Source organism: Xenopus laevis, chromosome 2L (genome assembly GCF_017654675.1).
Source record: "Xenopus laevis strain J_2021 chromosome 2L, Xenopus_laevis_v10.1, whole genome shotgun sequence".
Lineage (NCBI taxonomy): Eukaryota > Metazoa > Chordata > Amphibia > Anura > Pipidae > Xenopus > Xenopus laevis.
The window spans coordinates 16,273,256-16,300,015 of NC_054373.1; the positions used below are offsets into that span (position 1 = coordinate 16,273,256).

The 26,760-nt window shown below is 40.3% G+C and overlaps 2 protein-coding genes across 10 annotated transcripts; one reads left to right on the plus strand and one right to left on the minus strand.

The window, feature by feature from the left end:
• The first annotated feature begins 6 nt into the window (after window positions 1-6).
• On the plus strand, window positions 7-8,637 carry rwdd2b.L (RWD domain containing 2B L homeolog). 9 transcript variants are annotated; one of them, XM_018245278.2, is made up of 5 exons: window positions 7-124; window positions 1,664-1,892; window positions 4,927-4,991; window positions 6,361-6,723; window positions 7,889-8,637. In XM_018245278.2, exons 2-5 carry the CDS (start codon window positions 1,677-1,679, stop codon window positions 8,133-8,135), a joined length of 891 nt encoding a protein of 296 aa, XP_018100767.1. In that variant the 5' UTR covers window positions 7-124; window positions 1,664-1,676; the 3' UTR covers window positions 8,136-8,637.
• A 7,805-nt stretch (window positions 8,638-16,442) lies between these two features.
• On the minus strand, window positions 16,443-24,164 carry LOC108707888 (sigma intracellular receptor 2). Its single transcript, XM_018245958.2, has 3 exons — window positions 23,913-24,164; window positions 19,771-19,915; window positions 16,443-16,939 (listed from the first exon to the last, which is right to left on the minus strand). The coding sequence occupies exons 1-3, from the start codon at window positions 24,030-24,032 to the stop codon at window positions 16,689-16,691; spliced, it is 516 nt and encodes a 171-aa protein (XP_018101447.1). The 5' UTR covers window positions 24,033-24,164; the 3' UTR covers window positions 16,443-16,688.
• Between the last annotated feature and the right edge of the window lie 2,596 nt (window positions 24,165-26,760).

The following is a 26,760-nucleotide window of genomic DNA, read 5'->3' on the forward strand; positions in this document are numbered from 1 at the left end:
CCTTCTCTGCTGTACAGTGTAGTGCGCGGCGGCCATATTTGTCTTGGGAAGACGTTACTTCTTTGAGGAGAATTGTTTCAGATTCTAAATAGATCGGCACTGCTGCTAGCAACATTGACGCGGGGTATATTGCTGCTTTTGTTGAACTGGGGGTATTGCAATCCTACAGGGGAAAAGGGGTCAGTATTGCCAGCACTAAAGATGGCGACTGCAGTGTGTTACATTTGAGCAACTGCTGTCAGATCAGATTAATAAACGTTTGCACTTCCTCGAGTGCTGTCACTTGTGTGTGTGTGTGAGGGTGTAGCTGCCTCTGAATGAACGTGAGAAGCAGGGCAGGTGCTTCTGAGCAGACTAAAGTATTGCATGAGGTAGGTTGGGGGTGAATTTGTGCCTTTTAACCCAGGGCTCTGTTATTGTGTTGCTGTTACTTTATCTTTGTTGGCCAGTTCTAAGCAACTTTTCAATTGGCCTTAATTTTTTATAGTTTCTTTAATTTATAACATTTTACAGCTTTCAAATGGGATGGATCACTGACCCCATCTAAAAATAAAAAACAAATGCTCTGTAAGGCTATAAATGTATTGTAACTGCTACTTTTTATCACTCCTGTTTCTATTCAGACTCTCTCCTATTCATATTCCAGTCTCTTATTCAAATCAATGCATGGTTGCTAGGGGAATTTGGAGCCTAGTCTCTACATCATACTAAAAGTTACTGACACCAGGAATTAACCCTTTACACGCTATTTATAATTTTACCATTAAAGTATTTACAGATGCCTTTACATTACCCGCAAAAAATGAAGGTAAAATTAAACTACAGGGTGCTAAATCCATAGGTGACTCCCCATAAGGGTTTCCATATGTGTTACAAATACAAAGATACCCAATTTGAAAAGTAATGCATTTATTACAAAAAGGAAAAATATACAAAAAAAACAAAATACAAAAAAATTAAATAATAAAGTTAGCCCAACGCGTTTCGAACTTAAGGGTCTTCCTCAGGGGCAAAAAATAAATCAAAAGGGCAGGCCTTTTCCTTTTTGTAATAAATTCATTACTTTTTCAAATTGGGTGTGCTATCCATTATCTTTGTATTTGCCTTTACATTACCCATCTGACTTTTACATTACTATAGGTAACTTTTGATGTGCATTAATATTTTGAATATTCAATTTTGGTGTCAGTATCACTTTAAAGGCAAATAACCCATTTAAATAAGTCTTATTCAAACACAATCAAGACTTTAAAAGCAATGAACCACTCGTGCCTCCCATTTACACATACATTGACATACTAAAACATTTTTTATGGAATATCTGGAGTATCAGGATTTATACTGATCATTGGTTTTAATCCAGGATTCGCTATCTTTTTCAACAGGATTCGGATTCGGCCTGGTCCTGGTGGACCGAATCTGAATCCTTAAAATCACAGGACTTTTTGTCACAAAACAAGGAAGTTAAAAAAATTTTTAGGTGCGAGCTGAGCATACAGTTCTCTCTCCCTTCCCAACCCCAATTTGCATATGCAGATTAGGATTTCGGTTTTCTATTTAGCCAAAACTTTTGCAAAGGGTTCGTGGGTTTGGTGCATCCCCTGTAGTTTTTATAAACATTTGTTTCTTTTTCAGCTCCATGTGACTTCTTTTTCTTTAGCAGCTTTCTGAGCACAATGAGCTTGGAGGATATTGAGGCCCAGCTTTCAGAACTGGATCTGCTCTCTAGTATGTTCCCCACGGAGGATGAGTTTGTAGTGACCGATCAGGTGGCGCTGGCGGAGCTGAGGGATTACGCAGAAAAAAGAGCCGCAAGTGCACCGTCTTCCAAGATACAGTTCACAGTGAATGTGAAACTGGAGGAGAGTAATACAGGCCAAGGTACAGGCAAGGTAATGTGATGTATGCTTTAGCTGGTGTCAGTATTTTAAAGGATAACTAAACCCTAAAAATGCCATGTTTTTTTTTATGCACCAGCCTAAAGTTTCAGCCTCTCAATAGCAGCAATAATCCAGGACTTTAAACTTGTCACAGGGGTCACCATCTTGGAAAGTGTCTGTGACACTCACATGCTCAGTGGGCTCTGAGCAGCTGTTGAGAAGCTAAGCTTAGGGCTCGTCACTAATTATCCAGCAGAAAATGAGGTTGGTCTGTAATATAAGATGATGCTACAGGTTTGCTGATTATTAAATTCTGATGCTAATTGCAATGGTTTCTGAGCTGCCATTAATATCTGTATTAATTACTAATCAGCCTTATATTGTGACATTTCTATTCTATGTGTACTGTATATTGTGAGTGGGTCCCTAAACTCAGTAAGTGACCGCAGCACAGAGCATGTGCAGTGAATCAGCAGAAAAGAAGATGGGGAGCTACTGGGGCATCTTTGGAGACACAGATCTCTACTGCTAAAGGACTGTGGTTGCCTTGGGCTGGTACAGAAGCCCAAAACATAATGTACAACATTTCTGGCTACTTCTTTAGTTAGGCTTCAGTTCTTCTTTAATAGCAATCACATTCACAAATAACTTTTAAACAACTGTAAATGTGTAATAAGAAGGTGCTTCAAATCTCATTTTGTTTTATTACGAGAAATAACTATTTTAAGAGCGATGATCCTCTTTAGTCCGTTAGATGCTGGTCTTTAAGGTAAAGATGGTGAAAAACATTGTGGATTTCCAGATTCAGCTGAGCTACAGTTCACACCATGCTGAGAATTCTAGAAAGCACTGTATGAATACAGGAGTGGAATGAGCTGCAGTGCTTTCCAGTGGTTTGTATCAAGCACAGCATAGTGTGATAGGCACTAAATATGTCACATGAATACACACAGATGGTTCTGCTTGCACAGCATTACTCAGTGAGAACTCGTGGAAACTGATCTAAGCAGCAAAAGGGGAACTATCGTCAATTTAATATAAGCTTCATCATACTGAAATAAGAAACTTAGTAAATACAATCAATTAAATATTCTGCACTCTGAAATAATCACATTTATATTCACTATTCCTCTCTCAGCATCTGTTTCTCTTCATTCTGTCTTCATTCAGGATGAATGATCCAATATATCTTATAGGGGGGCTCCCTTTCCTAGCAGATAACTGATTCCAGTACAAACAAAATCTAACAAAATAACTGCCTTTTGCACAAATTCTGCATGTAGAGAGACATGATGTCTGCTGATTTTAATAGAGTGAGCTCTGATACATCTTCTAGGTAAAAGGAGCCCCCCCCATAAGATATATTGGATTTAACTGTCATTCAGAATCAGACACCCCAATTCATTGCATGAAGAGAGACAGAAAGGGGGAGAGTGAATAATAACTTGAATATTTCAGAAATTGTTTAGAATTTTGAATTAATTATATTTAGAAAGTTTCTTACTTCAGTATGATGAAGCTTATATTAAATTTTCATTTTCGCGATAGTTCCCTTTAATGCTTCTGTGACTTAGGATCAAGGAGATTAATGCAGGATGGTCAAGCTCAACCTCTTGCCTATGATTTGTGCCTTCTGTTGCCTGGGGCCCTGCAAAGACTGTACAGGTATGGGATCCATTATATGGATACTTGTTATCGAGAAAGCTCTGAATTATGGAAAGACCACCTCCCATAGACTCCACATTTTTATTATCTCCAAATAATCCACATTTTTAAAAATGATTTCCTATTTCTCTGTAATAATAAAACAGTAGCTTGTACTTGATCCCAACTAAGATATAATTAAAATCCTTATTGGAGGCAAAACCAGCCTATTGGGTTTATTTAACGTTTAAATGATTTTCTAGTAGACTTAAAGAGATACTGACACCAGAAACGAAACCTTTTTTTTTTTTTTTTACATCTATCATAATATTGTCCTTGAATTCTGTTTTGCTTTTCTGATCCCCCCCATGTTCTTCTATGAGGGGGCTGACATATTTGAGCAGCAGTAGTCCGTTAGCATTAGAAGTCCGGTTTAGGGACTTTTAGTAACATTTACTTAAAAGAGCAGACCAAAAACTATAAAAATGATCAACAAGACTTACAGGTAACTTTTCATCTTGGTTAATGTTTTGAATTGTATTATTTTAGTGTTAGTATCACTTTAAGGTATAAAGATCAAAATTACTTAAAGACTCGTTATCCAGAAAACCCCAAATCCCGAGCATTTTGGATAACAGGTCCCATCCCTGTATATGCCTTGTATGGGGATAGGAGTCCATGGTGGTGCCAACCTCCTAGAAATCTCAGAGACTCTTAAAAAAAACTGTGGGTTGACAAGTCTGCTGCTACAGATATAAATGGTTTCTTAATTCTGTACATTGGGGAGATCAAAAAACTACCCCACAAAAATTATTTTTTTTTTAAATCGTTCGAATACATTGAAAAAAAAAAAACACCAAGACAAATTAAACTTTAAAATCACAAAGCCTTTATTAAGAAATAACTTACCGAAACTCCGCTTGCGCTCCTCTTCAGAAAAGGCGACGGCAACGATTCATCATGCGGCGCTCGATTTCTCCTCCCTGGCTATCTCCTATAAGGAAGGCAGGGAGTAGAAATCGAGCTCTGCACGATGGATCTCGATCGCCTTTTCTGAAGCGGAGCACAAGCAGAGTTTCAGTAAGTTATTTCTTAATAAAGACTTTGCGATTTTAAAGTTTAATTTGTCTTGATGTTTTTTTTATCAATGTATACTAACAAAATTTTTTTTGATGTTACTGTTCCTTTAAAGGCTGTATTTCAGAAAGGCTAGTGATGCACCACTGGTAAGTGCCCTTTTCCTGCACATTTTAAAGAAGCCCTATTGCAATCATTGCCCTGTTCCTCATAGATATAGTTGGGTGGGAGGTGGCATAGGTTTCCGTGAGACAGTCTGTCGTTTTACATTATGCTTTCTACTTTGCCTTTGTTACCCAACAACATATTTTTTTGTTGTTGGCAGGAGATCGCCTTGCACTGTTCCTACCCGTTACAGTACCCAACGGTCCCACCAGAAATCCTTGTCAGGTAACATGATCATGGAGTAGAGACAATAGCATGCATGATTAAAGGGGGTTGTTCACCTTTAAATTAACTTTTAGTATGCTGTAGAGAAGGATATTCTGAGACATTTTGCAATTGGTTTTCATTTTTTATAATTGTGTGTTTTTTTTTTTAGTTATTTAGCTTTTTCTTCAGCAGCTCTCCAGTTTGCCATTTCAGCAATCTGGTTGCTAGGGTCCTAATTACCCTAGTAACCATGCATTGATTTGAACAAGAGACTGGAATATGAATAGGAGAGGCCTGAATAGAGGGTGATTATAAAAAAGTAGGTATAACAATAACATGGTAGCCTTACAGAGCATTTGTTCTTCCGATGGGGTCATTTGAAAGTTAAACAGAGTCAGAAAAAGAAGGCAAATTATTAAAAAAACTAAGTAAGAAAAAAATCAAAGCTAATTGAAAAGTTGCTTACAATTAGCCATTCTCTAACATACTAAAAGTTGATTTAAAGGTAGACCACCCCTTTAAAGGCTAAATGGGCAGAAGGAGCATGACAGTTGGAGCAGATTGGGCGTTGGATTTTAGTGCTAGTTCTCTACTGGGAGATTGTATGTTGGCCAGACATGGAGGCCACCGACTTGGCTGCACTACTTTGAGGTCACAGATTAGGTACAGGATATGTGGGTGCATTAGATGCAATTTAGGGGTCCCTTTCCTAGGGAGACACTTTAAAAAAAAAAACAGATAACAGGGATTTCTGCTCCTTTAACTTTTACTATTAGACAAATTGCTGTTGGTCTTCATTATTTTTATGGGTTGTTAATTATTTAGCATTTTGTTCAGCAGCTCTCCAGTTTGGAATTTCGGCAGCAGTTTGAATGACAGAGTAGAGGGTAGGGATGCACCGAATCCAAGATTCGGCGTTTTTTAGCAGGATTCGGATTCGGCCAATACTTCTGCCCGGCCGAATCCTATGCATGACTTTTTGTCACAAAACAAGGAAGCAAGAAATGTTTTCCCCTTCCCACCCCTAATTTTCATAGGATTCGGCCTTTTTTAGCAGGATTCGGATTCGGCCAATACTTCTGCCCGGCCGAATCCTAATTTGCATATGCAAATTAGGGTAAGGAAGGGAAATTGCATGACTTTTTGTCACAAAACAAGGAAGCAAGAAATGTTTTCCCCTCCCCACCCCTAATTTTCATACGCAAATTAAGGATTCGGTTCAGTATTCGGCCGAATCTTTATCGAAGTGTTCGGGGGTTCGGCCGAATCCAAAAAAGTGGATTTGGTGCATTCCTAGTAGAGGGTAAATAGGTAAATATTCTTGTAGCTCCTGGAAAATAATATCCGTGACAAATAGATTACAATCTCTTCCTTTATTGTATTGCAGATCTATTTCACTAGTCCGGTCACAGCAGGCTCAGCTGAACTTGGACCTCAGCAACTATTTAAAGAGTAACTGCAGCGGAGATGTGTGCATACTGAGTGCCACCGAGTGGGTCAGAGACAATGCTGCTACTTACCTGAGGGACGCCGCACCTTCAGCAGAGACACAGGCAGAAACGGGGTCCCCTGAAAATGCTGAGTTCACCAGACTGTGGATTTACAGCCATCACATTTATAACAAAGTAAAGAGAAAACACATTTTGGAGTGGTCAAAAGAGATGGACCTTTCTGGATTTTCTATGCCTGGAAAACCTGGCATTGTCTGTGTAGAAGGACAGAGGGATCTCTGTGAAGAGTTCTGGAACAGGTGAGCCTTTTCCTGGATGCAGATAATTTAAAACTCAGTAGTGTGGAGCATCAGTAATCATGGAGCTCCATAGTAATAAGCAGGGTCGTCATCTGAAATCATGAGGCCCCGTACAACAACATTTTTGCCATTGATGGTCAGGGTCCCTGTACAAGTTAAAAAGAAAACATTGTGCCAGGGAACCCAGAGATTATTTTTAAAAACATTGGTGGCAGGGGCATATAGAGTATTAAAATAATGCATTGGTGGCCAGGGGTTTAATAAAATTAAGAAAAAACAATACATTGGTGTTCAGTATAACTGAACTCGTGGCTTCGGGTCTTTAGCTTTGCCTCCTTTCGTGGCTTCAGGACTTCAACTTTGGGTCTTTTCTTGGCTTCTGCTCTACGGGACTTCTGCTCTACGGGACTTCTGCTCTACGGGACTTCTGCTCTACGGGACTTCTGCTCTACGGGACTTCTGCTCTACGGGACTTCTGCTCTACGGGACTTCTGCTCTACGGGACGTTGGCTTTTTGGGGGCTTTGGCTCTTTGGGGGTTTGGCTCTTTGGCACTTCTGGACTTTGGGACTTTTGCTCTCGAGACTTCTGCTCTTTGGGACGTCTGCTCTTCGGGACGTCTGCTCTTCGGGACGTCTGCTCTTTGGGGCTTTGGCTCTTTGGGGCTTTGGCACTTGGGGACTTTTGCTCTCAAGACTTCAGCTATTTGGGACTTCGGCTATTTGGGACTTCGGCTATTCGGGACTTCGGCTATTCAGAACTTCAGCTATTCAGGACTTCGGCAATTGGGACTTCAGCCGTTCAGCATGACTTTGGCGCTGTCAAGGGGGGCCAGCTATTTCAAACAGTGGAGCACAGCCGGGCCCACCTTTAGGCCCAGACCTGGTACAACAATACCCCCTGTGCCCCCCCGATGGCGGCCCTGCTACTTAGTTGATCTTTGGCTTTTCCTCCCAGAGGGCCCTAAATATGAACCCACAAGTCACCTGGGCCCCAAACAGTGAGCTTAGGGGGAAGCATGGGTACCTGTTGCTACTAATCAGCGCATGCGCCAAGCCTGTACTGTGCAAGTGCCAGTCCTAAAGGAAAGGGGCAGAAACCCTTATATATAGGGGGCATGTGCAGTGCCATGTATATAATACATTTTCCATTTGTCCCTTTCACAGGTTGAGAAAACTGACGTGGAAGCGAATATTAATACGACACAGAGAAGACATCCCGTTGTCCTGCTCCATATCCGACATCAGCAAAGAAATCCACAAACTGAAGAAATTTCCTCCCCTGGAAGAGAAGGCGTTTGATGTGCACGGAGCTCGGGGGAATCACATGGACTTGGGGCAACTCTATCAGTTCCTTAATGAGAATGGGTGTGCCAACATCTTCCCTATGTACTTTGGGATTGAAGGCCGATAATATATAGTTTTGAAGATGTTCAACGTTGTGCCTTCCTCTATGAACATTTTATGGTTACTAAATCTAATAAGCCAGATGCCTTATAAAAGTTATGGGGATTAAAATTCACAGTTATTCATGCAAAGGTTTCAGGAAAGTCCTGGTTGCTTTGTGGGTATTCCATGAAGGACTCAACACTAAACCACTGAAAAGTTTGCTTAACTTTAATCGGTGTCTGAAATGAAAAATTTATGGTTTATTGTTCTATATTGTTTATTTTTAAAGATTTTCGCACACAATATGGATTTTAGAAACATTACCATCTCCCATGAAGTGAAATGTCACCTGATCATGTGAAATGTCTTGGGTTCAGTCAGTATGGAAACTTACGTATGTGTATTTGAGTGGCAGATGTCTTCTTCATTCTGTATTTGTATTTTAGAGTTGACTTTTTATGTGTACATCCTATATGATTTTTACACATGGTCTGGAATTCACTAAATTAAGAGCTATTTGTATGAAACCGTGTAGAAGTATTTGTAGTCGGGAGAATAGTCTCTGAGAAGGCAGTGTGACTGGGATAGCAGGTATAGTAGGGAGAGATGGTGCCTATAGTAACAGTGGGATAATAGTCTCTGGGAAGGGAGTGTGACTGTGGGATAGCAGGTATAGTAGGGAGAGATGGTGTCTATAGTAACAGTGGATAATAGTCTCTGGGAAGGGAGTGTGACTGTGGGATAGCAGGTATAGTAAGGAGAGATGGTGCCTATAGTAACAGTGGATAATAGTCTCTGGGAAGGGAGTGTGACTGTGGGATAGCAGGTATAGTAGGGAGAGATGGTGCCTATAGTAACAGTGGATAATAGTCTCTGGGAAGGGAGTGTGACTGTGGGATAGCAGGTATAGTAGGGAGAGATGGTGCCTATAGTAACAGTGGGATAATAGTCTCTGGGAAGGGAGTGTGACTGTGGGATAGCAGGTATAGTAGGGAGAGATGGTGTCTATAGTAACAGTGGATAATAGTCTCTGGGAAGGGAGTGTGACTGTGGGATAGCAGGTATAGTAGGGAGAGATGGTGCCTATAGTAACAGTGGATAATAGTATCTGGGAAGGGAGTGTGACTGTGGGATAGCAGGTATAGTAGGGAGAGATGGTGCCTATAGTAACAGTGGATAATAGTATCTGGTAAGGGAGTGTGACTGTGGGATAGCAGGGAGAGATGGTGCCTATAGTAACAGTGGGATAATAGTCTCTGGGAAGGGAGTGTGACTGTGGGATAGCAGGTATAGTAGGGAGAGATGGTGTCTATAGTAACAGTGGATAATAGTCTCTGGGAAGGGAGTGTGACTGTGGGATAGCAGGTATAGTAGGGAGAGATGGTGCCTATAGTAACAGTGGTTAGGAGATGATTTTCTTCCTCAGCTTTATAACTGTTTAGCAATCTGCTGCCGTCGACTTAAAAAGTTTTCCCTCTAGCACAGGGTTGGGACATGGCCCAACAAGCCACGTCAGTTCAGATTAGAGAACCTGCCAGGTTTATCTATACTGGAAGATGTATGGCAGTTCTATTGGAGTTACCCATGGCACAGAACCTACACCTACAAAGATACACAATTATGGCTCATACATTGAATTGATTGTTCTTATTAACTATTAAATGGTCAAGTAAACTCCTGATTTGAAAAACATTTAACGGACAAAGCCTGTGAAATGATAATTTGATAAAGTCCCCCGGGGGAAGCAATGGCATGGTCATCTGAGCTCAGGCTACAATCAGTGCAAATGCTGGTCCTTAAAGGACAAGGGAAGTTAAACTAAAAAAGTAGCTAGAAATGTTTTCATTTGGAGGGGTTGAACTTGATGGACTTTGTCTTTTTTCAACCCAATTTAATTATGTAACTACAGTAGAACCCCCATTTTACGTTTTTTAGGGGACCAGAATCCATGAAAATGTAAAATCAGGGAAATTTATTATGCATAATATATAGGTGGGACCACAAAACAACAATGTAAAATGATGGAAAGCTTAAAATCAGGAGATGTAAAATGAGGGATCTACTGTATGTTGTACGTGATGTTTTGTGCTTCTGTACCAGCCCAAGGCAACCACAGCCCTTTAGCAGTAAAGATCTGTGTCTCCGAAGATGCCCCAGTAGCTCCCCATCTTCTTTTCTGCTGATTCACTGCACATGCTCTGTGCTGCTGTCACTTACTGAGCTTAGGGAGCCACTTACAATATACAGTACACATAGAATAGAAATGTCACAATATAAGGCTGATTAGTAATTAATACAGATAATTACTACATGGCAGCCCAGAAACCAGTGCAATTAGCATCAGAATTTAATAATCAGCCCTGTAGCATCAGCTTATATTACAGGGGAAGCTCATTTTCTGCTGGATAATTAGTGACGAGCCCTAAGCTTAGCTTCTCAACAGCCAATCAGAGCCCACTGAGCATGTGAGTGTCACAGACACTTTCCAAGATGGTGACCCCCTGTGACAAGTTTGAAGTCCTGGATCATTGCTGCTATTGACAGGCTGAAACTTTAGCCTCGTGCAATAAGTTCACTATATAAAACACGGCATTTTAAGCCATATTCATTTTTAGGGTTTAGTTCTCCTTTAACAACATGGTTAGGACTTCTCTCATCTATAGGCATACGAATACGATCAGATTCAAGGGACCTTGTGATACAAGGGAAACACAAGATCATTTGTGCATGAAAGTTCATTGGAATCGGTTCTAAGTGCCAAACTACTTTATAGAAAGAGGCACCGATGCATTTCAGAGCAATCTTGGAGAAGCAGAGAGGCGAAATGCGTTGGTGCATGTTGATATCACCATAAGGAGGAGACAGAACTGTGCAAAAACTTTAAATGGGACCTGGTATCCACAAGAACAGCAGCTGAATTCCAGAACTGAAGCCCATTGAGCAAAACACGTCCTTTCCCAGTCAGCAAAGGAACATTCAAGATACGCCTGGCAAGCAGAGGAACCTATAGGAGAGCCGCCGTTATAGAATCACTTCTTTATAGATTTATCACAATTTGAAGCTAGCGGATGTGTTGGTTCGCTGAATAAAAAGCTAAATAACTCAAAACACAGGCTTTAAAGGAGAAACAAACCCTTAATAAAAAAATAAAAAAAATGAAATTTTACACGGTAGAGTGAATTATTTGCAGGGTAAACAGTGTAATTTAGAAATAAAAACGACACCATGACAGAATCCCTTTAAATCTACCCGGGTATAGCCAGCTTTTTTTAAGCAGCACAATATCACAAGACTTTCCTTTTCTCAAAAACTTTAATTTTTTTGACGACTGTACCCGTCCAAACTAAACCGTGCCACTAAATATGTAAGTAATTTAAATTTAAATTCCCATTGCAATGCAATGTTGCATTAATCGCTCTTAAAGGAGAAACAACCCCTTAATAAAAGAAAACCCTACCTTACATAGACCCTCCTCCCCCCCCAGCCTAGCTGCCCCCCTCCCCGGGCAAATGCCCCTTACTCTTTACTTGCCCCTCGGTGCAGATTCTGTCCAGCGGAGTTCACGGGCGACATCTTCAGCTGCTTCGGTAATCTTCGGAATGAGACCGGCGCTTCGACAATATTCGTGAATTTTGTTGTAGCAAAAAAGAAAATTGCTCCAACTGCGCATTCGCCAATTGGCCGTCTCATTCTGAAGATTATCGAAGAGAAGAAGATGCCGCCCGTGAACGCCGCTGGACAGAATCTGCACCGAGGGGCAAGCAAAGCGTTAGGGGAATTTGCTCGGGGGGGGGGCGGCGGAGGAGAGAGGGGGTCTATGTAGGGTAGGGTTTTCTTTTATTAAGGGGTTGTTTCTCCTTTTAGAGCGATTAATGCAACAATGCATAGGACACTGGGATGGGAATTTACATTTTAATTATTTACATATTTAATGACACGGTTTAGTTTGGACGGGTACAGTCGTCAAAAAAATTTAAGTTGTTGAGAAAAGGAAAGTCTTGTGATATTGTGCTGCTTAAAAAAAGCTGGCTATACCCGGGTAGATTTAAAGGGATTCGGTCATGATTTTTATGGTGTCATTTTTATTTCTAAATTACACTGGTTACGCTGCAAATAATTCACTCTACAATATACAATTTAATTCCAGAATCTATTGGGCTGGTTTGATGAGGATGAGGACTGCACCAGTGCATTCATGTAGTTCTCTCCCAATAGGCCTCCCTGTATGACCCCATTGTTGACCCTAGAGCCAATCAGATCAGAGATTTAACCCTGCACATAGAGATGCCAAATTGGCCCAGATCTAATCAGACTTTCCATAGAAACACTATCATGTGTAATAAAAGGCACTAAGTTTGCTCAGGTGCACATAGCAACCAATGAGATGCTTTTAAACCCAGTAAATGCTACTTGCTGATTGGTTGCTATGCAATACTGCACCTGGGCAAACGTAGTGCCTTTTATTACAGAAACCTATATATTATCCCATGTGAAATATATCATTTATTTGTTTTCTGTAACGCTTTTCCCTTTTATGCCCATATAAAATTCCACACTTATCTGAGAAAAGAAAAAAATATTTATTTTTATGTGTTGGATTGTGTTATCAGTGTTTTAAAGGAGCAACAAAATGAAGATATTTTAGTGGTTTTTCTTATAAGAAATGGCACAGGCAGGGTTTTGATCAGTGCGGTAATTGCAATGACAGTTATTGTATATGCCACTTGCACTGGATTACTTCCCATGTTTTAAAGGATAAGTAAACCTTTAAAATAAGTGAGTGTGAAATTGACGAGGGTGCTATTTAAAGCACTTTTGTAATTTACATTCATTATTTATCTTAAATTCCAAGATATTAAGGGAAATATGTACTGTTAATATAAATAAATTGTATTACAACAGCACCACCTGCTGGTCATTTCCCCACCATTCTGACCACCAAGTAGTCAAGGAAGTTGTCAGAAGAAAGAAAGATGTTCTGCTTAGGAAAAAAATTTAAAACTTTTCTCAAATCTTTCCTAAGCAAAAGAACATCAGAGAAGCCTCTTTATTTCTCCTGACAACTTCCTTGACTACTTGGTGGTCAGACTGGTGGGAAACTGACCAGCAGGTGGCGCTGTTGAAACAAAATTCATTAATGTTAACAGGACACGTATCCCTTAATATCTTGGAATAAAAACAAAATAAATAATGAATGTACATTGCAAAATATCTTAGAATAGCACCCTCGTTAATTTAACATTCACTTATTTTAAAGGTTTACTTATCCTTTAAACCGTAAACAGGAAATGGAAACCCTCGAAACAAATGAATGTAAAGTTGCTGAGCATCTTTGCAATTTATTATTTTATTCAAGTTCTTAAAATATTAGTCGCTTTTTTTACATTGTTAAGACTTTGAAGAATAAAACAAAACAGTGCCGCCCGCTTCTCACTTCAGCCAACAGACGAGGGCACAGAGAAGTCACTGGACATAATTCTGGTAAGATCTAAGCAGTAAAACATCACTAGACTTGCCTCTTCTCACTGACATTATTTTCTGCCAGCTGTGGCCAGTCCACTGATGGTCTTGTTGTTTTACATTCGCTATATAAGTAGGGTAAAAAGGGCAATTATCTTGATATCTATGTAAATTGCTCAGTAGAGCATTCAAATCAATTTTATATTAAGGGGGTTATTTATCAAAGGTCAAATTTTAGAGTTATGGGAGCTTTTTTTAGACCAAAATATTAAAGAAATTGGTGCGCAGTGCCAGTATCTATACCATTATTAATCAGAAAGAAAGTATCAAAAAAATAATTAATGGAGGGAGAAAAATATTCACAGTTCACCCCAGTCCATGGGTGCAGGAATCCGAAACAAAAAGTTGTGAGTTTTCTCCAAAAGTAAAGACCAAAAAATTCAAATCATTAATTAGATCATACAGTCCGCATGAAATGCATTAGGCGGTCATCTGTATGTCCTAATAAAGTGATTTGATTTTTTTATCTTAATGTTGGTCTTTACTCTTGAAGAAAACTCACAACTTTTTGTTGTTTAAGCTTTTTTAGACCTGAAATAAACTTGAATGGTTTCCAATTTAAGAAAAAACTTGAATGGGAAAAAACTCGATTCAGCGAGTTCAGTGTTAACATCGAAAAAACCTCTAATCGATCAAGTTTTTGGGTTATTAACATCTTCAAATGGTTCAAAAGGACCTCTGCCATTGACTCCTACATGACTTTGGCAGGTTTCAGATCGTGTATTTTCGGACTCAAGCTATTTTTAGGGACGGTTATAATAAATCTCAAAAAATTTGAGTTTTCTGAAAAAACCTTGAAAAAGTTTTTTTTTATTTAAATCGAAAAAAAACTATTTTTGTCTAAAAATAACCTTGAAAACTTGAATTTTTGGTGGGAAAACACAACTCAAACCTTAATAAATCTGCCCCTTAATGTATTTCTAGGGTTTACATTTTCTTTTATTTCAAGAGAGTAGTTAGTTTTTTTTTTAATTAATAAACATCTTCACATTTAAGCCCAAGCACCATTTGTTACTGAACAGATAACCGTCCCCTTTATAGTCACAAATATAATATATTACATGATGTTTGTACAAAAAAAAACAGCACCATCTAGCAGTAAAAAAAATAAAAGGTTTTCTACTGGCCAGAGAAATGGTTGATCCAAGGCAGGCTGTTCCTACTCATACGTATAAATGCAAAGAGGTCATGTTTGGTGCACGACATAAACTGCTAAGATTTTATTCTTAAATATAAAAAAGGAATGGAATTAATAGACGGACAGAGCCGTCTCTCCGGTGCCTGCTTAAGCAAAGATGATAAAAGCACCTAATTTTTGGTCTATTTGTGATAAATGTGAAACAGCAGAGTCACCTGCTGTTCATTTCAATCACACGACGGCAGTCAGCAGAAAATGAAGTTAGTGAGAAGAGGAAAGTCTTGTGCTGTTGCTCTGCATAAAACTGAACAGAGAACTGCGGTAGAACTCTTCTCTGCTCTCTTAATTTTGTATGTAGAAGAGTAACATCACGAGACTTGTTTCTTCCCACAGACTGAATTTTCTGCCAGCTCATGAACAGCAGGTGGTGCCGCTATAGAGGCTGCCGACAACAAAAATTAAAGAGGTTGTTCACCTTCAAACACTGTTTTCAGTTCAGTTGGTTTCAGATTGTTCACCAGAAATAAAGACTTTTTCCAGTTACTTTCTGTATGTGACCATTTTTTCTAATAATGATGTATTAACTTTCACCTTATAAAACAGCTCGGGGGGGGGGGGGTCGACGACTCTTTAAAGGGCATGTAAAGGCAAAAAAAATAAAATCCAATTTTTACTTTCTTTAATGAAAAAGAAACCACCAATATACTTGAATTAAAAAATGTCTACCATTTTTATAAGAAACCTGACTGTATGCAGTGAAATTCTGATTATTAATCAGTCTTGCTGTATCGGCTTCTGGCAGATATTATTCGACTTCTGCTGTTTTGATAATTTATGACGATCCCTAAGCAGCCCAGACCACACTGAGCATGTGCACAGTCTTGGTCTTACAAAGATGTATAACAAAGTTACAAGATGGTGACCCCCTGTGGCCAACTTTGAAAGTATAAATCATTTGTTTGATTAGGCTTGTGGTACAGTAAGTTCATGTTTATGTTTAGTATACAAAATACAGCATTTATAGCCTTATTCTCTTTTAGACTTTACTTGACCTTTTAACTTTTCTAAATTGATACTTTTGTTATATTTGTCCCTGCTGAGCAGAATCCCTGAGTTTCATAAAAGGCAGCTGTTTATTGATATTATAGTTGCTGATATTCCACAGATGTGGTTGAGAAATGGATCAACTAAATGTATCAAATTATATCAGTTCAGAATCTGCACCGGGATCACTGAGCTGCCAGACTCAAACACCAGAGACAGGAACATTAACATTTAAACTTCAATTTTAGGAAAACAGTAAAAAAAATATAAAAGATAGAAAGTAATCGGGAAAAAGTCTTAGTTTATGGCGAACAAACAACAACTAAAAAAAAGTGTTTGGAAGGTGAACAACCCCTTTATCACATAGGGGCAGACTTATCACAGGTCGAGATGAATTTTCAAATTCCGAGCTATTTTTTTGTGTACTTTGACTAGGGAATAGTCCAAATTCGATTCGAATATCGAAATTTATTATGTACTGTCTCTTTAAAAATTCGACCATTCGCATCTAAAACCTGCCGAAATGCTGTTTCAGCCTATCGGGGACCTCCTAGAACCTATTTGGAGACAATTGGTGGACTTCTGATTTGTGTGATTCGGATTCGGCCAAATGCGGACACGGAAACAATTTCCGGTTGGTCTTTTTGAATTCAAATTTCGAAGTTTTTCAAATTTCAAATTTCGACCCATGATAAATATGCCCCGTAATGGTTACAGTCTGGAAAGCAGGACATTGAAAATGTTTTCATATATGGGGTATTTTCTGTAATGGGGGGGAAGCAAAATGAATGGTAGAATTAAAAGAAAAATTAAAAATGTTCAGGAATGATCAGATCCATCAGTCTCTCACTGATCCCATGAGCAAAGCCCAGGACTTCACTTGCGCTTGCGCTTCTCCTCTTGTCGGTATCGTGGGCTGAACAACATCGTGAGCAGCAGCAGCACCGGCACCACCAGGTAGGGGGCATAGATTGCTACCAGGGTCAGCCGATCCTTCTGGGTGAGGGGAGCAATTGCATCTGATTTGGGGAAGTCTCCGAAGATAACGTGGGCAATAATAGGAATGACTGTGGTGGCCACGTGAGCTGAATAGACAATGGCAGGGATTCTGATCCACTTGCAGCCTCCTACATAAGAAGGAATGACATTATCTTACATCTTGATAAACATTAGACCTTTGCTTAGTGAGGCAGGTACACTGGTGCAACTCCTATAATCAACCCCTGAAGCTGGGAGTTGCCGGGAGTTGCAGTTCAATAAAGGACGTAGCTTGGATCAGGGCAAAAGGCACAGACTGATAGAAATCAGTTCAAGGTTTAAGGCTCATTGGAATTTCCAATTTATCACACGCTGCCATCGAAAACACATTTTATAACAGAAATAACAGAAAAGAAACTGCAATTGAAAGCAGTGTCCTATGCTCTGCACTGCTGGTTCTGACTCCTAAAGCAATGTAGCAGAAGGCAGCTAACAGACATGGAGGAGAAGCACGTTGTTTCAAGAGTCAGAAGTACAGAATAATACGAATATAAATATTAACTATAATAGCCATTACATTTACACACAACTTAAAAACCACTGGAACGTTTTTAAAGGAACAGTTCAGTGTGAAAATAAAAACTGGGTAAATAAATAGACTGTGCAAAATAAAATAAAAAAATCTAATATAGTTAGTTAGCCAAAAATGTAATGTATAAAGGCTGGAGTGACTGGATGTGTAACATAATAGCCAGAACACTACTTCCTGCTTTTCAGCTCTCTAACTCTGAGTTAGTCAGTGAATATAAGGGGGGCCACATGGGACATAACTGTTCAGTGAGTTTGCAATTGATCCTCAGCATCCAGCTCAGATTCAAAAGCAACAGATATGACTCATGTGCCCCCCCACTTAAGTCTCTGATTGGTTACTGCCTGATAACCAATCAGTGGAAACCAAGAGAGCTGAAAAGCAGGAAGTAGTGTTCTGGCTATTATGTTACACATCCAGTCACTCCAGCCTTTATACATTACATTTTTGGCAAACTAACTATATTAGATACATTTTTTATTTTGCACAGCTTATATATTTACCCAGTTTTTATTTTTAAACTGAACAATTCCATTAAATGGATGTACATTGGAAAGCTGCTCAGGACAACATCTTCTTTCATTATACATTAAAGGGTTTGTTCACATTTGAGTTAACTTTTAGTATGATGTAGAGAGTGATATTCTGAGATGATTAGCAATAGGTTTTGTTTGTTTTTTTTAGTATTTATGGTTTCTGATTTATTTAGCTTTTGATTTATTCAGCAGCTCTCCAGTTTGCAATTTCAGCAATCTGGTTTCTAGGTTCGGAATTCCCCTAGCAACCATGCATTGATTTGAATAAGAGTCTGGAACATGAATAGGAGAGGGCTCAATAGAAAGATGAGTAATAAAAAGTAACAATAACAATAAATGTGTAGCCTTACAGAGCATTTTTTTTTTGAATGGGGTCAATGGCCCCCATTTGATAGCTGGAAAGAGTCAGAAGAAGAAGGCAAATAATTAAAAAACTATGAAAAAGAATAAACGAAGACCAATTGAAAAGTTGCTTAAAGGGGTGGTTCATCTTTAATTTAGATTTAAGTATGTTTTTGAATGGCCAGTTCTAAGCAACTTTTCAGTTGGTCTTCATTATTTATTTTTTATATATTTTTTTTTTTAGTTATTTGTGGTTTTCCTCTGACAATTTCCAGCTTTTAAATGGGGGTCACTGACTCCATCTAAAAACAAATGCTCTGTAAGGCTACCCATTGATTGTTATTGCTAGTTTTAATACTCATCTTTCTATTCAGACCCTCCCCTATTCATATTCCAGTCTCTTATTCAAATCAATGCATGGTTGCTAGGGTCATTTGGGCCCTAGCAACCCGATTGCTAAAATAGCAAGAGCTTAAGAATAAAATGTTAAACTCAAAAAACACAAATAATAAAAAACGTAAACCAATTGCAAATTGTCTCAGAATATCACTCTCTACATCATACTTAGGGGGTTATTTATCAAAGTCTGAATTTATCTCAATATTTTCTGCTACAAACTCCGATCCTCAAATCCGCTTGGTTTTTTACACTTATTTATTATTACATTTACAAGATTTTTTTCGGAATTTTCACGCAAAAACTCAGAAAACTTCGGGGTATTGCGCACATCAAAAAATCATTGGGACTTCTCCCATTGACTTATATGCAACCTCGACAGGTCTGAGATGCCGGATTTTCGGATCCGGACTTTTCTTCCTCGGGGTTTAATAAATTCCGAAAAATCTGATTTTTTAAAAATCCGATTTTATTCACAAATTTTTCATCATTCTTGCATTCAGAGTTTAGTAAATAACCCCCTAAAAGTTAACTAAAGATGAACAACCACTTTAGGGTCTAGCCACATGGGCAGATTTGGGGAGATTAGTCGCCAGGTGACAAATCTCTTCTTCCTCGCGACGACTAATCTCTCCGATCTGCCTTACCCTGTATTCCGCCGGCTAAAATGTAAATCGCCTGGGGCAGGCACACCGAACGCTTCGTTTTCTGAAGTCGCCCATAATTGCCTCACAAGGAAACTTCGGGCGACTTCAGAAAACGAAGCTCTCTGTGTGCCTGCCTCCAGGCAATTTACATTTTAGCCGGTGGAAGGCAGATCGGGGAGATTAATCGACGTGAAGAGGAGGAGATTTGTCGCCTGGCGACTAATCTCCCCGAATCTGCCCGTGTGGCCAGACTCTTAAAGTTGGTCATTCTATATCATACTAGAAGTTAACTTAATGGTGAACTACCCCTTTAAAAGGCAAGGAAAGGCTTATTCGCTAGGTATTAGGTACCCCCAGTATATTCAATTGTTTTTTTTTCCCCAGAAAAAAGAAATGTATCGGCTCAGGGAAAAAATGAAGACATCAAAGGAAAATGAAACTGTAACAGCAATCAGTTCATTGAGATTTACCTTTAAAGAAAGCATAAGCCGCCACTGGGAAGAAGGGGAGCTGCAAGACGGCTTCACAGTACACAAAGCTCTTGAACCAAGCAGGCGGGTTCGCCATCAGGTGATCTTTAAAGGTGACGGTGTACCACTTCATTAGATCCAGCAACTGCAGGCAACAATGGGTTAATATGGATTACAAGGCCAAATAGGATACATCACAATTTATAAAGGCAAAGTCTAGTTATGTTCACATCTGTGAGTATTTGTATAGATATGTATGTGTATAGCTCAGTAGACTTTATCATATACTTTATCACAACTTCGCCCACTGCTGCATATGTCCACTGGGGTTCAATTTGATGGATTTTGTCTTGTTTCAAGCCAAATTAAAGGAGCGTAGCCCCACAGCATAATGTTTTTATAAACGATAGTGTTTCTGAATCAAACATCTCAGTTGTACCAGTGCAGGGCAACAGTACTTCATTTGCTTTAAAACACTTCATTTTTTATTGTTACTGTTCCTTTAACTATGTCGGCTGAACCTCCATTTAGGCAGCATAGTACGGAGAAACACTTTTTGCTTTGGTTTAAAGTCCTTGTTTGTATTTCAGCGAGAGCAAACAGAGCCAAAGATTGTTTTTTGGACCTGTCACTACTCTGCTCTACACAATGTCTACTAGTAATGGACTTTAGAGTAAGTGACAATCCAGTACAGAATAACAATGATTCTGCATGTCACAGAGATACACTGGTCCCACATCATGGCATTCTAGTTCGAAATACAGAATTCATTTAGTCAGTGGTTTCCCAAAACTAAGCCATTCAGCCTAGCAGGGGGTGCTGGGAGCTGCAGTTGAGCGGCTGCTAGACAGAGGGATATTGAATATGGTAACAATGTTATCACATAAGGGGGAGCTCCAAAACTATAACTCCCATCACCCTCATTCAGCAGGAAGGGTTGGGTATTCTTGTGATGAATGCCATCATATGCCCAATAGCAACTCCTTAAAGGTATACATTCATGATTTTTATGATGTTGTTCTTATTTTTAAATTACACTGCAAATAATTCACTCTACAAATAAAATTTCATTCCTGAATCAGCATGTGTATTTTTTTTTAGTTGTAATATTGGTGTGTAGGTGCATCTCAGGTCATTTTTCTGTCCAGCACTTTAGGATTGAACTGCTTTCTGGCAGGCTGTTGTTTCTCCTATTCAATGTAACTGAATGTGTCGCAGTGGGACCTGGATTTTACTATTGAGTGTTGTTCTTAGATCTACCAGGCAGCTGTTATCTTGTGTTAGGGAGCTGTTATCTGGTTACCTTCCCATTGTTCTGTTGTTAGGCTGCTGGGGGGGAGGGAGGGGGTGATATCACTCCAACTTGCAGTACAGCAGTAAAGAGTGACTGAAGTTTATCAGAGCACAAGTCACATGACTGGGGGCAGCTGGGAAACTGACAATATGTATAGCCCCATGTCAGATTTCAAAAATAAATATAAAAAAATGTGTTTGCACTTGGATTCCAGTGCAGAATGCAGCTGGAGCAGCACTATCAACTGATGCGTTTGGAGAATTTTTTTTTTTCCCATGACAGTATCCCTTTACTCCACATCTGTAACCAGTCCTCTTACAATCACATACCACGGATAGAAGAAGCGTGCTGAATGGTAATTTAATGTACGACACGGGCAATTCTTATAGGTCACAACCCTAAACCCAGGCTAAAGAGCAGAAACAGCCCCCCCCCAACAAGAATATTTATGTTTCTATGGGTTTTACTAAGGACTACTAAAAAGGCTTCAAATATTTATTTACTTAAAGGGGGTTGTTCGCCTTCCAGGTACTTTTTTAGTTCAATTGTTTTCAAATTGTTCTCCAGAAATAAAGACTTTTTTTCAACTACTTTCCATTTTTTACCGTTTTTGTTGAATGTTTGTGTCTCTGGTGTTTGAGTCTGGCAGCTCAGTAAAGGTGGCCATACATGGAGAGATCCGCTCGTTTGGCGATGTCGCCAAACAAGCGGATCTCCCTCCGATATGCCCACCTTGACGTGGGCAATATCGGGCTGATCCGATCGTGGGCCCTAGAGCCCAACAATCGGATCCTAACGATGCCTAACGGGCGGTCGGATCGCGGGACCGCATCAACTAACAGATGCGGCCACGATCCAACGGGATTTTTAGTCCCTTCCGATCGAGATCTGGCCAACTTTCGCCAGATCTCGATCAGGGCATCCCGTCGGGGGGCCCCATACACGGGCCAATAAGCTGCCGACTCGGTCTGTCGGCAGCTTTTATCGTCCCGTGCATGGCCACCTTAATTCAGGTGCAGATACTGAACTGACACAATTTGCTACATTTAGTTGATACATTTCTCAGCAGCATCTCTGGAATATCAGCAACTATAAGCGCAAGGGCAGACGTGGGGTTTTTACATTTTTAAAAAAGCTCAGTCGGGCATTAATACGCCACTGAAACCACATGCGACCATCAACATGCGTTTTTCATCACCTAGGTTTCTTTTCCCAACATGCACTTCTCATTGTTCTTGTTCCGCTGGCTAGAAATAGAAAAGCTATTTACATGCAAAATGGAGCAGGAATGATCATCAATACGCCATGTAATTACATCACCGGCCTAATATGCCGTAAAAACGTGTATGCGCCATTTATCTCGCGAGAATTTGGACACCATATATAAAATATGCTGCGTGTTTATGTAAAGTGTGGTTAAAAACTTGCAGATCCCATAGAGTCTATTGATTCGGTAGTTTCTTGACGTATTGACGTTTCTGATGAAAAACGCCAATATTGGCGTCCCGTGGCGGATTTCGACTTGCAAGCGCCCTGTGAGAATTGCCATAGTGCGTTTTCCAATAGTTTCAGTGGTAGTGCAGTTTATACGTATTTACGCCCGACGGAGCTTTTCTTTAAAAAAGCAAAGTAAAAACGCCACGTCTGGCCTTGCCCTAATATCAATAAACAGCTGCCTGTAATGAAACTCATGGATTCTGCTCGGCATATTAGGCCAGTGATGTAATTATGTTGCGTATTGACGATCATTCCTGCTCCATTTTGCATGCAAATAGCTTTTCTATTTTTAAATAGCTTTTCTATTTCTAGCCAGCGGAATTATGGGGACAAATATAACAAATGAATCAATTTAGAACAGTTAAAGGGGCAAATTTACTTAAGGTCGAATATCGTGGGTTAATTAACCCTCGATATTCGACTGTCGAAGGTAAATTTTAATCCATTGATCGAACGATTTTTGTTCGACCAAAAAAAGCTACCAAAGCCTATGGGGACCTTCCCCATAGGCTAACATTGACTTTGGTAGCTTTTAGGTGTCGAACTAGGGGGTCGTTGTTCTTTCTTAAAGAGACAGTACTTTGACTATCGAATGGTCAAACGATTTTTAGTTTGAATCGTTCCATTTGAAGGTCGAAGTAGCCAAAAAAAACATTCGAAATTCTAAGTTTTTTTCCTCTATTCCTTCACTCGAGCTAAGTAAATGGGCCCCAAAGAGTCGGTGACCCCCCGAGCTGTTTTAAAAGGTAAAAAATAAAAATTTATACGTCAGTTAGAAAAAATGGTGACATATAAAACCATAGATACATGTTGCAGCAGCATATGTGGAGTATTAGCAACTATTGTATCAATTCTAATATAGGATAGTTTACAGAGTCGGCGACCCCCTCCCAGAGCTGCTTCAGAAAGACATAGCCAGTAAGACTTACACTTCAATATTAGAAAAATGGTCACGCGTAGAAAATAGAAAGTCATTGGAAAAAGTCTTTATTTCTGGTGATCTTGAAAGCTGTTGGAAGGTGAACAACACCCTTTAACCTTTGCCCCCTACTGTAAGGCAAAGGGCAGAATCATGGAGTTATGGAGTCAGCCAGTAATAGAGGGGCTGACAGCATTTTTTTTTTGTTTTAGAAAAGAGATAAAGCCATTGACTAAATGAGGAAAAGCCTGTCAGTGTTAGTAAAGGGGTCAGAACTGGGGAAGGGGAGAGGCTGTAGGATTCCCATCATTGAGTAACACTGAGCAACCAATCAGCAATTTGTTTCATTATCCTGCAGGCAGCAGCTGACTAGAGGCAATAGCTGAGTGGTTGCTATGGGTTATTGTGTGTGTGTGTGTGTCAGAAACTCACCTCCCGTGGGTAGAGGCTGGGGGGCAGGACCGCTTGCAGATCCACCAGCAGGGTTATAGGGATGTGAGAGAAGAAGTAGAAGAAGAATATCCATTCGAGCAGCCTCGAGCAAACGGCCATGGTGCCTCACAGTGACAGCAAAGTGATACTTCAACCCTACAGCACCACGATTCTACTTTGGAAAGAGAACGTTCAGTGACGTTGCGGTCACCTGACCTGGCTAAAGGAAGGGGCGGGGTCAATAAGAAGCGAGTGAGCGAGAGTTTGGGATGGCGTTATGGAGGGACTGTGTTTAGTGACTAAGTGGAATGCGCATCATCAGAAAGAGATTAGGAAGCGACCTTAGACTGGTTCACTTTGTAGCTGTAAGGACTCGTGTGCAGGTTTAGGGGAAGAGGAGAGGAAGTGAATGGAACGTTGCACTTGGCATTAGTGGGAGGGGCAGAAGGACTGTGGTGGGAATCGCATGACCACGCCCATTTGTGTGACCACACCCCCTCATCACCATGTTCATTTTACAAAATTTGGCAGGTGTTTGAACATATTTCTGTGGTTTTTTTCCAGTTGTTACAGTTTTGCTAATGAAGGTGAATTGCTCTTTAAGCTGTGAGTCTTAACTTTTCTGAAGGGAACTGTTATCTTATTTTGTTCAATCAATTATTTGCTTATCTCAAAATGGTTACAGAAGTATCTTATATGCAGCTGTGGCTGTTCTGGGCTCTCTGCCATAAGCCAATTAAGTTAGAAACTTTGTTTTTCTGCCTATTCAGCGCAGAGAAAATTGGAACTTTCCAGTACAAAAGAGGGACTGCGAGTTGAACTGTAAAAACGGGACTGTCCCTCTAAAAACGGGACAGTTGGAAGGAAGGGAGCCAAATGGGCTGTGAATGGCTGGAGGCAACACAATGCGATGGCAATGGAATTGCTTTTATAGGCTCCAAAAATGAAAGCAGCTCTTTCCAAATCAGTCTTGTGAGCCCCTTGTAGATAAACAGTAGTATCTTGGAGGAGATTGCTTCCTTACACTTGCCACACAACCCTGCATTGTGTGCATTCTTTTGTGAAGTGCTAAAAACAATAGTAGGAGAAACAAGGTGCCCCAGACTATAATGTAGATAACTCACCAATTAGTAGAAGTGGTCCGGGTGCACCAGCCCCAGCAACCAGAGTATTCGAAAGAAGAGCAGGACTGTCAGGTAGTGATGTGCGGGCCGACCCGATACCCGTGGGTTTACACACTGCTCCTCAAGGGTGCGGGTTGAGCTCTTCTCCTGCTCTCCCCGCCCGCCACCTTCAAATGCCGGCATCCGACTTCCGGGTTCCGGTTTTATGGTCTCGCATCTGCTCGCCCCTTTTGTGACGTCATTGTGACGTCATCGGCGGGTCTATAAAAGGACCCCGGTAGCGCGGGCTGCAGCAGGGCGGGTTAGGGTCGGGTGCGGGTCAGGAAAACCCTGACCCGCACATCACTACTGTCCGGCACTCAAACGGATCCACAGGACCAAAATATATCTTTATTAGCCAAAGTTAAAAATGGATACTTGCATCTCCATCTGCCCTACATGTAACCGCAAGGGCACATGATTAAATGCCCTTGTGGGTACGAAACGCATAAGGCAGATGGTCCTGTGGATCCGTTTGAGTGCCGGACAGCCCAGCTCTTCTTTCGAATACGCAAGTGCTAAAAACAAACCTAATAGTGCTACCTTCAATATGATGCATTTAGAAACTCCTATGGAAAGTATCAGGGGTAAAACATGATCATTGGAAATCCAAAAATCCACTCTCTGTGCTTTAGTAGGTCAATGTCACATGGCATTAGGGTAGGGACACACTGGGCGATTTGGGGAGATTTAGTCGCCTGGCGACTAATCGCCGCGACTTTCCACGACCAATCTTCCCCGAATGCCTCCCCTCGCTCTGCGCCTGGCTAAAATGAAAAATCGCCTGCGCTAATCACAAGCGGCGATTCGTTTTCCGAAGTCGCCCGAAGTTTCCTCGTGAGGCAACTTCGGGCGACTTCGGAAAATGAATCACCGTGTGTGATTAGCGCCGGCGACTTTTCATTTTATCCAGGCGCAGAGTGAGGGGAGGCATTCCGGAAGAAAAGTCGCTGCGATTAGTCGCCAGGCGACTAAATCTCCCCAAATCGCCCAGTGTGTCCCTACCCTTAAATCTGACAGCATATATCTACCAGGGGAGAAGTTGCTAATCTGCTCCAATTCACTCCATGGTGTGAGTACTGGCAGGAACTGCATCTGCACTGCTCTTACTGGCTGGAGTTTGGACTAAAAAGTGTAAGTGTGCGTTGCAGACCAGAGAAGTTTGACCTTTTGTCTGTGTTGGCAAGGAAACCATCTCCTCTGACATTAGGGTTGCGACCTTTTCTAGGAAAACATAACGGCCTTCCTATATATTTATCTTTTTTCCCTATTAATAACATTGGGATCAACCACCACTTTTGCCAGGTGGCAACCCTATCTGACATTAGCTAGGGCTGATTTGGCTGAGACTGGAATATGAATAGGAGAGGCCCTGACTAGAAAGACGAGGAACAAAAATTAGCAATAAAAATAAATGTATCGCTTTACAGAGCCTTTGATTTTAGATTGGGTCAGTAACCTCCATTTGAAAGCTGGAAAAGGTCAGAGGAAGGCAAATAATTCAAAAACTTTAAAAAATAAAAATAAATGAAGAGCAACTGAAAAGTTGCTTAGAACTGGCCATTACACTAAACATTAACTTGAAGGAATTGTTTAGTATATAAACTGGGTAAATTGGAGTGACTGGATGTGTAACATAATAGCCAGAACACTACTTCCTGCTTTTCAGCTCTCTTGGCAAAAAT